This window comes from Halyomorpha halys, unplaced genomic scaffold (genome assembly GCF_000696795.3).
Source record: "Halyomorpha halys isolate HHAL.00 unplaced genomic scaffold, Hhal_1.1 Scaffold218.1, whole genome shotgun sequence".
In the NCBI taxonomy this organism is placed as follows: domain Eukaryota; kingdom Metazoa; phylum Arthropoda; class Insecta; order Hemiptera; family Pentatomidae; genus Halyomorpha; species Halyomorpha halys.
Window position 1 is genome coordinate 1,265,349 of NW_027109445.1, and position 14,064 is coordinate 1,279,412.

General features: G+C 30.4%; 1 protein-coding gene across 1 annotated transcript in view; it reads right to left on the reverse strand.

Moving 5' to 3' along the window:
- Positions 1-2,029: 2,029 nt before the first annotated feature.
- The window catches only part of LOC106679787 (zinc finger protein rotund), a gene marked incomplete at its 5' end in the record, with an annotated part of 150,296 nt that continues 138,261 nt past the window's right edge, over positions 2,030-14,064 (reverse strand). Inside the window, 1 exon segment of the mRNA XM_014419128.2 lies at positions 2,030-4,781. Coding sequence (XP_014274614.1) covers positions 3,672-4,781 — 1,110 coding nt within the window.

The following is a 14,064-nucleotide window of genomic DNA, read 5'->3' on the forward strand; positions in this document are numbered from 1 at the left end:
AAAGAACAACATAAATAAACAAAACCATATTTATTTATTTTATGCCGACGTTTCGACCTGAGTTTCAGGTCTTCATCAGGGGTTGTGTCTTTGAGGAGGGAAATATTCGAACTGGAATGCAGCAACTTCTTCAGGTATTTTATCATAAACTATCACGCCAGAGCTAGTGTAACAGTACAATCTTCACTTTTATGAGTATACAGTTGCAGTTACCTTTGTGTCAGGTATTTGTCGAGTAAAATGGGAATTTTCATGACTGCGATTGGATAATTTTGGTCGGGAGATCTATGTTATTGTTTAGTGATGGTTTACTAAAGATTTGACGTTAATAGACGTCCGAGCAGCTTTCAAGAGTATATAAGTAGGGAAACTGCACTCGGTAAATATAATTCAGGTGATATTGAGGTGAATAAGATGGACGTGTAAATTTTTAGGACTTGTAACAACAGATGCCTAAAAATTTTATAAACACTGATCTGATCCAACAGGTAAACGGTCGAGGGGTAGGCCGAAGCGTAGATGGGAGGATTGCATCAAGACTGAACTTATAGATTTGGGTTTGGACATGCGTCACTAAAAAGATGTATGCCGACACCGATTGATGGTAGCGGCATCGTACCTCTGAGTTCGCTAAATATTCACTATTGTCATACACAAGTAGAGGCAGAGAAGGTTGAGCACGTTTAGGTGAGGGTCCCAGAGTGCCCAGTTCGGAACGGTGTGGGTTCAATTTCCAACTGGAGGAGTTAATATTTCATTCTCAGTGATCCAAAGAAATGAATCGTGAATTAAATAGTTTTGTCCAGATTAGTAACGAGGTTTAGGTCTATTTTTTAACCTGTATAGTATTTTATTTCCTAAACTTATAGATATAAATAAATATATAAGTATTTTTATTTAAGTACATACATATCCTTTCCTTACCTTGAATGTTTGGTTTTCTTCTAATTATTTTTAATTAAACAATTTTAGGATACCATGTGACATAATGCGTAACCTTAGTTTGTCAAGGTTTGTAATTTTGAGAAACGGATCTCCAAAGTTAGAAATTCCTATTAAGAGTTGTCATGATATAATAATAAAATATATTAAAAGTGGTCTATAGAATTATATGACAATACACAATTTTATAACTAATAGCTCTGAAATTTATTTGAAAGCAAAACAATGTGATCTTTTTTTTTCCTTTTTTTTTTTTTAATATATAAGCAGGTGGTCAGGGTTGTGGTCAAAAGAGAAACAAAAATAGTTTACAATTATTTATTTTCCGACGTTTCGTCCCACTTTGGAGGGCTTCATCAGGGGTAAAAAGATACAAAAAAAAAACTGAGAATATTACAACAATAAGATACAATAAGGCAGTTTAAGCTAGGATATATATTACAATAAAAATAAAGTGATAAGAAATTACATATAAATAAAAGGAAGGAAGGCGTAAAATAGTATCAATATAAAATAAAATTGAATAAACAATGATAAGAATAAAAAATAAATAACTGTTTGTTTAAAAGTTATATTAATTTTTTCTTACATTATTCCTCCTTGCAGAACCGTTGGTCAAGTAACAGTGCTTCTTACAAAGCACCCTTTATCGGTTGTAACGTTACAGATTTTATATATTTTTTTAATATATACACTGATATTTAATATATTACATAATAATTAATAATTTTATATCTCATAAATAATTCGTAATCTTCTCAAGAAATGTTGTGCATACTAGAAGTGTATTGAATTTTACTATAGTTAAAATACACCAAGTAAAAAATAAAAAAATGATTAAGGAAAAATATATTCTATGTTGTGGTATTTTTTTTATTCAATAGTATGTGATTAAATTTTGATCATAAATGATCAAGGTTTTCATACCAAAATATTAATTTTGTTTTATTTTTAAGCAAACACTAAAATATAAATTGTTTGTTTCATTGGAGTAGAATTGATTTCTATTGATAATTCAACTTTGATAACATTCCAATCTATATTTATACCAGTATAGGTGCTGGGATATAATGAAATAAGAAATATATAATCGTTCATAATTCTTTATTAACACTTTAAATAAAAAGTTGCCATCTTTTCTATATTATTATATATTTATATATAGTGAACAGCTGTAAGGGAATATTCTTAATAAAAACAAACTGCGAACCTTAGAAGTAGATTGTGGATCTCACCTACAAACAGGTAGGTAATATTGAAACAAAACATAGAATGCTTAGGCCCATTGGTATAACAAAAACAAGATAATAGTAACAAAACATTATTAAAAACAAGCTGCTCTTTATAAGGAGGCAGCGCATTAGTAAAACAATGAAAGACATTAAAAACATTTTGCTCTATTTTCTTTCTTTATTTTACATTCTGATATACAATAAATAATAGATTATAGACTATTACAACTGGGACGATTTCATCTTCGGGGGAGGGGGGATTTTAAAGCTTAGTAAGATGAATAATATAAATATGTTTAGAAGTGATTAGGTGCTGGTTTCACATTCAACACTACAAATGGAATGTAAAATGTACGGAATTTCGGTAAAGATCTACAAAACAGCAAAGTTCAGCAATATTAGCCCAACTCTATCTCTCATCTGACAAACATTTCAAGGCTGGAACGAGAGCTCCCAACATAAAATTTAAATATATACATATATTATAAAACCCTAAATAGATATAATTATTTTCAAGAATTGGTATGGGGGGGGGAGAGGGGACATGGGAATTTATTGCCACAATAAAACAGTATTTTAGTCCCCAAGAGGATTCTAGGGGGCGCATCTCACTATAAAATATTGATCTCTCATTACAGGTCTGTAAAACAGCGATAATTCATCACAATTGTCTCAAATCCGCGTGTAACAAATGGAATAAATATTTAAGTACAGAAATAAAACTATAAATCAACATTTGAGCTTGGAGATCTATAAAAGGTTCCTTGTCCAGCTTTGGTGGGTGGATTATGGAGCCGAGAATAAACTAACCATAATGTACCCTGTCTCAACTAGTAACCTATTTTATTTATTTCCTAACGTGTTTAAATATCGAACTGTTAACTGCCAACTGTCAAGTTCCGCACGACCAGAAACAAGATAATAAAAACAAAACTAGAGTACAACACCTAACTGCAGCTGCTATTTTACACAATTTACCAAATAATCAAATCTTATCAATATTAAACTTATCATTTATCATCAAACTGTACAAAGAGAACGTTCGGAGAATATTATTTACAATTCAAAAGTAACAAAAAGGAACAAAAGGAACCGCAAAACGTTTCTTAGAGCAACTCCATCCACTAAGTACATACACATTATGTAAAAAGTACATTTACAAGTACATGGTACTCATCATCAACAAAACTCATTTCAAAATTCGACGTAGTCTTAAAGTCGAAACATGCATATCTATGATACCACAACAGTCAATAGTCCTTAATCGCAGACTGTCAATATACACAAATAAATTTTATACAATTGTCCACATCTCATATATATATATAACTCTAATCCATTTGTACACTGAAACATTTATACACACTGAACTCAGCGAGTGTTTCAAATCCATTGTTAACATTAAGACGCCGATTCGAGAATCGACCGGAGATAAAAAATATCGATAGTCTATAAAGCACCATCCCGTTCCTACAGATAATCTGTAGGCATGTAATATTATTGTCCTTTCTCCTTAAGCCCTTGGAGGAGGTGTTCGGTGGTCATGAGTGTAGGAGCAGGTTGGTGGGCGTAGTTCCTGATCTGATGGAGGGAGATGAGCTGGTTGGGAAACCCGTTGGAGGTTACAGGCGCCTTAGGGATTTCCATCCCGACAGAAGTCTGTACGCCCGGCAGCTGCCCCATTTTGGTCCCGGGGAAGGCGATGGTGTTGTAGGACAAGTAGGCCGGTCGATGATGATCAGGGATCTGGTGGTGGTTGAGGTGATTGTGATGGTGGCTGGGAACACCCATCGACTGAATAGGGGTGAACGCCGACGCTGAGGATGTGTTGGTCTTCCCTGATATGACGGAGTCATGGTAGTTGAGAGGTGAACCAGTAGCAGAAGGCGTTGGAGGAGGGGCCGGGGGCTGTACTCCTCGCATGTGGTGATCTTCACCATTCATATCAGGCCTGTGATGGAGGTGGTCTGGAAGGACACCGTTCTGGCCGTATGCATCGTGCTGTTGCATGACGTCGACAAGGTTGTTGGCCGTATCGGGTGAAACTTTGGGCCAATAGTGAGGATTGTCCAAGCTGACCCTCGGTATCCCGATGATGGGGGGCCTCTTGTCCGTCCTTTCGGCGTGCTTCTGCATATGCTTGGTCAAGTAGGTCTCTTGAGTGTAGGATTTTCCACAGTATTGGCAGATATGAGTCTTGAGGTGTTTGGACTCCTTATGCTTCGGTATGTGTTCGAGGAGCGATGGTTCGTCGCTAAAACACTTATAGCAGGAATTGCACTTGTAAGGTTTGTCAGTCTGGTGGCACCGAGAGTGGGACTGGAGATTACTGAGCTGGCTGAAGGCCTTGTTGCAGCCTGGGTGTCGGCACTTGTAGGGTTTGTCCCCGGTGTGGGTACGGATGTGCTGCTGCAGATGGGACAGCTGAGTGAACTTCCTCTGGCAGATCTCGCAGCGGTACGGCTTGATACCCAGGTGGATCCTCGTGTGCTGGCTCAAGTAGGAGCTGTTCGCGAAGGTCTTGCTACACTGATTGCACTTGTATGGTTTCACCTCCCGCATGTGCAGTTGTGAATGCAGCTGCAGCTCCGACTTGGACGAGAATATCTGAAACAGAAGATAAATGCACGTTAGGAAAACAATATTTAATTTTTAAAAAAACTTGTAATATGAATACAAGTACTAATAGGTGCAAACATATTAACACTAACCAAATTAAATATGTATATTCTGGATTTTCTTTTTAGGAAGTCTGGTAAGTCAATTGCAATAATTTTTTTTAAGGTCAAAAACTTCTTTTGAATATATTTTATTCAAAAGAGTAAATTATTATTTATAGTGTATTATTGTTGTTTATAGGTTTATTAAAGTACATGAATATTGGACAATAGTCCCGAACCGTTGTGCAACATTATGATAATTTAGAATAAAATATATTCAAATTGGAAGTTTTTGACCTCAAAAACTTTATTGCAACTAAATATGCATAGTGTTAGTGAATCTTAATCACAACCACAGATCTCATCTGGTCCAGAGGACCAGCAATTTTGTTTTAAGAAATCATCATTTACTTGAATATAATATGATGCTGAGAGAGTAAGTTTTTTTTCAATAGATCTCTAGGGCACAGTCGGTGTTATACTTGAGGATGATCGTAAAGATAAATGGATGCATGGATTGATTGAAGAACCAGGATTAGACGATGTATGAATTGATTGAAGAACCAGGCCTAGAATGATTAGGGTTACTAAACTAAGGTCATCAAGTTAAGTTTTGTTGAAGAACCAATTTTTAAAAAAAGAGAATTTTGCCTGAGAACTTTTGTTATCAGTCGGTTTGGCAGGTTTATCGTCTCAAGGATACTTATTTCGACTTAAAGTCATGGGTCGATTTATGTTATTGGAGTCCTGACCTTCTGCGCAGGTCAGGCCAATGTCGCCATATCTACTCTGCGTAACAGCTACCGCCATCCCTGTTCAAATACAATCAACACAATACATTACACATACAGACCTTACAAATCAACAACAATTCAATGATCTCTGATGTATATAACATCCACATCCATCAAACCGAAGCAGACAGTTACTGAGTAAGAAATTAGCTGGATAAAATTAATCAACATCGATTTAGAGACTGATCGATATGCGAATCGATTATTGTAAAAGAGTAGACAGACATATATAATGGAAAGTAGACAGGTACAATCGAGTCAGTAATGTAATGTAGCATCAGGCCTAGGATGAGAAGATATATCGCCTATAACTGTCTTCACATATTTATCTGGACAACTGCATTTACATATTCTTTATCAGTTCCATTTCTGACCCTCTATCCCTTTACCGCCAATTACACACGTCTTTATTTTTATCCTCTTCCAATTTGTTTTTATTTTCTCCCCTTCGACGATTCGTTATCGGATTTATTCGTCTGATGAATGGCGTTTACCAATACTCCATTTATCATCTATTAAATCAAGTCGAATTTTCACCTTTTTTTTCTTCATTGTTTTATCTGAGAAGATACTCTAATATGTTATTATGTATAATAAGCAAGGAAATATATCTGAATTTCGAAAATTCCTTCCTTATCTTCAATCATTGGTTAAATACAATCAATTAAAAAGTTTGCTTTACAGCAATTAAGAAAATATTTAAATTTGTAAAAAATATCAAATTATGTACTGCAATCTTTTAGATTAATATTAATTACTTTCAGAAGCATGTACAATACAATATATTTATGATTACATAAATATTTTCAAATTTGCTTTATTTTAAAATTTTTATAAGTCCTAAAAAGAAAAATATATGAGCTGCAGTACTGTAATAATAGGCCTCAGAAATAAATAATAAATAAACTAATAAAGATGAGAAGACGAGATAGATTTGTATTGAAGGCTGGATTCAAGATTCGTGAAGGAGATTTACATAGATATCACCTGGTCATCTCAACAAGGAGATTCGGTGAGGGCATATAGTCAGGCGCCACGGAACTAAAAATTTCTTCTCTTTTTATTTTTTGTTTTTCTAAATTCGTCCTTCTCTCCGATGTTCCTGACAGCTTTATTATCCTGCGACACTGGATTTATGCCACCTCGGAGGACAGTTCTTAACACGATGATGAGGAAATGACAAATTGGTACGATATAGTCTACTTCTCAGACGCTGGTCCCGGATTTAGGACTGACATTTTGACAGTCGAAGAAATTTGTCAAACTGCCCGACGCCGCTCACTCCTTACCGATTTTTTTTTTCACTTTGTCCTATACAAAAATAAATAATCTGAGATGTTCAATTAGTAATGAGATAGCTCAATTAATTATGCAGAAATCCATCCAACATTAGTTTTAAAAAATAAATATTCTTTGTAAACGAACTTCTTAAAAAGTCTAGTCTCTCTGACTCTTAGAAAAAATTCATATATTATAAATATAGTTTAAATTATATAATTTATTTTATTAACAATTTAAACATATTAAATAGTAAATAAGTAACATTCCTACGAACTCTTACTCAAACTGTGTTTTCCATTCACAAATACACTTCTTATATTCAATCAATTTTTTTTATTACCCTCCTGGCCATTTCTGACATACGGAGGAGGGAAAGGATCTCCACATTATTTATACAGAGTGGGAAGGGCGAGTGTAAATTCTGTGGGACTGCCACGAAATAAAAGTCAACCTACTCAGTCCAAAATCGAACAGTTTCCCACAACTTGAGTAAATACAAAAATACATAATCCAATATTGTAACAAGCATTAACAAATAAAATTAAAATTTAAAAATTGTAAACTGTTCTCTTAAAAAATAGTTATTTTTATCTTAAAATGCCATTTATTAAGTAATGAAAAATTTATGAAATGTTGCTAAAATAGATTATTGAATTGACGGCAATTAAACCAAATGTATTTTATTAGCTTAAAGTAACAAAAGAATTTGTTTTTTGATCCATTAACTGTGCAATTTTAATAAAAATCAATATTATTTTTTAAAATTTCATTAATTACTCTAATGCAATAAAATACCATTATAAAAGTGGAATACGTTGTTAAAAAAATTGTATTAATAGCTGCCTATGGTACGATATGGTTACCGAAAAATTAGAATAATAAAAATTAATATTTAAAATTACAATATATTTTCTTATATATTATATCCTAGCGTCTAATTAAAAATAGGTAATAAAAAGTTTATTTAAGTGATTTTTATTTATTTATTTTTAATTTTTGTCTATTAATTTTTATTTGTTTAAGATCACAATTATTATTATAGATGCAATACTAAATAATTCAATATAGTATAATACGCCATACTTACAGTGAAAATCATCTCATGGTAATTTGTTTGAGTGGTTAAAAAAAAAAAAGATATAATACAAGGGCCAAGTTCATTGAAATCGAAAGAGCTTTCGATTCAATTAAAGTCAACAGATTTACGATTTTTAAATTAGAAACAGGAAAACGGGCCGAAAAAATACCGGAAAGAACATTGAAAATACAATCAATGTTAAAGGGGAAATACAGGAGTACCTTTCTGATATAACTCGAGTGTTTATTTTGGGACATGGTAATAGAAATTGAGAAAATCCTTTTAAAAAAAAAATCCAAACAAGATATGTTCGAATGAATAAATATCCTGAGTTCTCAACCATTTATGTTGAGCTTTCTATTCTAACGAACAGATTTGAAGTTTTGAGTAAGTATTACCAAATCGAAAAAGACTATGATAAATCTAAAGAGATGGAAGAAACGGCCAAAAAGATAATAAAACTTGAAAAGATTTGGAAATAAGTTAAGTTAGTGGGGCTCTGGAAGAGAGAAGGGATTTTAGATTCATGGGCTATAACTCCAAAACCTGACTTGGGAACTCGATAAATTGTCATCGGTCCAGTTTCGCAACGAGAAAGTTGATACACGAGTACACCCACCGGCATAATATATTATAATTTAAAATATCATAATATAATAATCATTAATTTTAATTAATTATTTATTGAAAGAAATATTCTTCGAAAATGGTTTTTGAAAGAAGGTAAAAACAGACTTATAAGAGATCTGATGGGAAATGAAAAGAGATATCAATATGAGAAATATAGATTTTACTATGATTAAAGTCCAAAATAGCGATAGACGAATATATATTTAAGTTTATATATATATTTATGTATGTATGTGCACGAATAAGTTTATAAAGTATATATTAAGATAAAATTCACTATTTTATATAGAATATTTTCATAAATTGATATTAAATATTTGAATTCAAGAAATGTTTTTTGTTTAGTGGTAATATTTCCAGGCAGAAAATATAGTTGTATAATTATATTAAATAAATAATCTTAAAATTCATAAAGTGTAATATTTCTTAAATAAAAATAAGATTTAGAATTTCAATAATAATAAAAACTTATTAACAATAGGATCTATAAGTTTTTAATATTTAACGCTATATTCCATCAATTATAATAATACGGCATACTTTAATTTCAATGAAATAGTTTAATGAATAAATAACTGAATAGTAAGATATTAAAAAAAAATATTATTAAGTCAAGATTGTTAAAAGGATTTAACAGATATTGTTTAACTGATATCTAATTCATTGATACTTATATCACGGGTAAGATAAGTCATAAAGTTAATGTGAACAAATTTATTTTTAAATATTTATAATTATAGATTGTAATAAAATGTAAAATAATATTGATATCGATTCTATTTAGCTCTGGGTCACTTTTATGTAAAAATCATAAATAGAAATAAGTATTGTAATATCAAAAATTGACAGTTCACAAAGTTAACCAAACGCCATTGTCCCCCCTCCCCCCAAAAAAATAAAACGAAACCAGCTGTAATTCTCATCCCTCTTTCTTTATGAACTAAGACTTTAAATACTAGAAAAAAAAAAAAAATATTGCAGTGCTATTTCCTAAATTGTAAATTTCTATAGTATATTTCGCAAAAGATATTTTTTTATTTTAAGTAAACGATGCAAATTTTAATTAAGTGCGATATTTGACCAAAACACGAGTATTTTTTTTCATGACAGAATAAATCAGTATTTTTTTTTTAATTTCAAATAACAGTTAATAATTAAAACGTATCTTAATTATTTATTTAGGGAATCGTTTTTTCGATTTTACGGGTCAATAAATGCTAATTTAGGTTTTATTAGCTTTTTTTTTTACATACAATATTTTAAAATTTTCTTCTTTACCCCAGTTTTAATTTATACCTTCAAACGAACCGTAATGTTATACACTGTATTTACTCTGCACTAATAAAGAGGAAAGAGTAAATATAATTAACTGGACATATATTATAAAGTTTCATCAATAATTATAACTTCTTTTTCTCGTTTTAATTTATTTATTTTATTCGCTGTATCTGATGGAGCGTATTGAAAGCCCGAATTTATATTCATTACATTGAGGTTGAGTAAATAATGTTTAAACCACAATTTATTGCCAATATATTCTGATGTTATCATTATCACGTGCTGAATTCTAAAACTGTTAAGAAAATTTATCGTGTTATAAATTACTAATAAACTAAATATATAAATTATACTATTCAATTTTTGCAAATACGTTAAAAGTATTTCCCTTTATCTGAAGCATCAATGCCATGTTAACCTAACCAGTAAAATTGGTATAAGTATCAGGCAGATGTGCCGTATGTTGCAGAAGAGTCGTAGTTCTAAATTTATTTAAGTAGATAGTTTATTATCATTTTTTAAATATACATTGTTAATTTTAATGTTTATAAACATATTAAACACAGGTTGTAACCGAATATTTTCGGTAGATGTAACACTGTATAGGATATCATCGAAAATTAAAGAATATCCATAATTTTTCAAAGCATATTCTCAATCAGCAATGTTCATTAATAACTATAGATCTATTCAATAAAAAAAATTCAAATATTTGATTCAAAACCGATCTATAAAATTCTATAAAATTTAGTATCCCAAAAATCAAAAATATGTCTTCATAAAATAAATTCTTGTTTCATTTCTTCACATCTACAAATATCAGAATCTGACTTGAATATATGAAATAATATGGGTCTAATGGCACTTCTCTGAGGTACTCCCTCAGGTTCATTACCTAATTTCACCGCAAAATCCCTGTCTGTTAAGTATGAAAGTAATATAAAATATTAGGTCATAGAAAGAAAAAATTAAAATCAAATATTAACCTAGATCTAGATTTATGTTTTTCGATTGCTTAGAAAAAACTCGGGGAGTCCATCATCACGTTGAAATTTTACGCTAAGGGGTTGAATTCTTGAATATTTTTTAATTTATTAGAGCTAACACATTCTGGTACAATTGAATAGTTTCCTAATGTTATTAAATTACATAAAATGTAAAATGTTTCCTTACAGTTATTTTTTCCATTGCAATAAAAATAATACTGCTCACATAACAACTACGCAGAACCTTGTAAATATGTTAAAACGAATGGCAATCTTTCATAAAGTATATAATCCCTGTCATTTACATTATTAAATAAATAATGTTCCAATTTATTTAAAACAAATAATAAGGCGGACATTAATAGTATTCTTATAGCAAAAGCCCTGTCGGCGGACGGAATCTATTTAGAGCTTTAATAAGCTGAATAACAAATGTTATTCAAACAATGCCGACTCGAACTGAAGGGGCCAATCAGCCTGACTCTTCGAGATATATCTAATGAGTTGGCCCATGAATCGATTTCTTCTCCACTAATCGATCTCTGAAATCTCGAGAACCTGTTCTAAAAGCCAGTGGTCGCCGACTTTCAGAAAACTGGAGGCACCAAGATGGAGTGGCTGTGACATAGCTTTCTTTCTCAAAGTCGGATCAGCATATAACTTGATATATAACTAGCTGCAAACTGTATATAACATGGTATATAGCTTACTGAAATCTGCATATAACTTGGTATATAACTAGCTGCAAACTGTATATAACATGGTATATAGCTTACTGAAATCAGCATACAACTTAGTATATGCAGATTTCAGTAAGCTAAAACTATGTGTTCGAGTCCTCTCATAAAATTTCACGACAAAAACTCCGAAATAATGACAGCAGTAAAAATGCTTTGTTTCAGAAAGCGCATTGTTTCAAAAACGCATGGTTCGATTCCAGATACGAACGAAATAACTTTTTATATTCAATATCATATCTAAGAATTATATATGGATACAACAGGAAGAATCCAAGACTCCCGTTTTTCAAATCTCAATAAATAATTCCACCAATTTAGATATAATCATGAAAATTACCATAAATATGGAGCATAGATTGTACATCTTACATCAACAGCCTAAAAAGGTATAACTAAATAAAGATACTGCGTCACTTCAAAAGTTTTTCATTTAGTAATATGTTAAATATATTTTTAAAAAATATCAATAAATAAAAAAAAAAAAAAAGATTCCTTCGCATAAGATATTTTATAGTATTAAAACCGAACAGTATTCATAATTAAAAATTACTACACTGCCTTTATAAAGGAAATTATATTAACTAATGTACTATGAGAGGACTTTTTTTAAAAATTATTTCAACAAAAAATGAATTTTTGTCACTTTTGAACTTTTTAAAATAAGCGAATTAATTTTACCAAATAGACTTAAAACAACTATATAACATAGATAAATCGATCATAAGTTACAACACTTGAAATTAATGCCCTAGAATTAATGAAGATATCGATCATATTCTTCAGTGAATTTCCTTATTTCATGTAGTATAGATAATAATTCTACCTTTGGACTGACACAATTTGTAAATATCTTACGTATACTCAAATAAGAGAAAAAAATATAGAGAAATCAATTGTTTTAAGAAATGTAAATATTACACATATATATGGTATTAATACAACTTCACATGGAGCAATTTAATATTTTATGAGTAGTAATTGCACAGCAATTTTAATTTTAAAGGTTTTACATGTGGTTAAAGATATATAATTTAATTTTGTATTATTATTTATTTGTTTAAATGTTTTTTAAACACTTTAAAACAAAGATATGGTCCCTGCCGGATTCAATAAGAGGTGTATAAAAATAAAAATTTTCATTTTCAGAAAAATATACTTTTACTAAAATTATTCTGATACTATTTGTCCCAAATTTGGAGGAATCAATTGAATATTCATATAATAAAGTTTAAAGATAATTTTAAAATTTCATTTTTTCTTTATTTTTAATATATAAAAATTAAGGACACCAATGTTACAATCAATGAATACAATTTTTTATATTTTTATACGTAATTATAAATTAATTATACGTAACAGAGATACGTTTTTATATTTTTTCCAAAACTTTCAAAAATTGAATCGACCACTTTATTTTTTCATAAACCGCTACAATTATTTTTCTTGTATATTTATATTTCCCTAATGATAATAGGAGACTACTTCGAGAACTAAGTTGAAAGTGCGTTCTAGTCCGATAAGTGGCCATTTAAAAACCTGCGAAATCAAAACGCTGTGCAATTACTGTGAATAAAATAGCCATAAAATTAATTTATAAATGATGTGTTAGAGTAAGCAACAGGTCTATCATTAAAGATCGTTCATCTTTCGCCTGCGAAATAAATGGTAAAAGCCTTCAATAATCATTAGTCATCAAATGAAAGACACCTGAAGACTTCACAAGATGAGGATATTTTTATTTATTTTATAACTAACAATCGATAAATTCCAATTCGATGAATAAGTATTGGATTAATGTACAATAAAACAAAAAGTTAAAACCAGTTTTTTTTTAGAAAGGAAAACAACTACTAACCTACCAGCATGCTCACAAGGTAACAACGGTGTATTTTCAATCATAAACATTTTTATATTAGGTTAATATTTTCTTTGATTTTTTTTTTTTGAGAATCGGCACTCGTGAAGATAAAAAAAAAAGATAAACGTATGATAAGATCAAGGAAGTCTTAATTTTAGAGCCTTACATAATGAATTCGATGTAGATAAAGTGCTTTGTGTTTGCATATACTCCAAATGAAATTATAGCTTTATGTGCTGATTCGAACATGTATTTTTATTTATTTCGACTTATAGGTCCATCTTGGAGGAGTTTGTACCATTTTGAATCTGTTATAATAATTATTGCTCTTAATTTTCTTTAGAAAACAATATATTTATGATTTTTCACTTAAAGTTTTAAATTTATAAAATATTTAAGAACATTTTTTTAATTAATTGAATCTATCTTAGAATGTTTTGAAATTCGGAGAAGGTTCCCCTGTTGTAACTTTGCCAAAAAATTGTACCAGTTATGAATTTTAAGATTATGACTTTTTTTCCCCTAAAAAAGTCATCAGTAGTGACATGTCCAACTTTCGCTCAATTTAAAAATATATTTAAATTT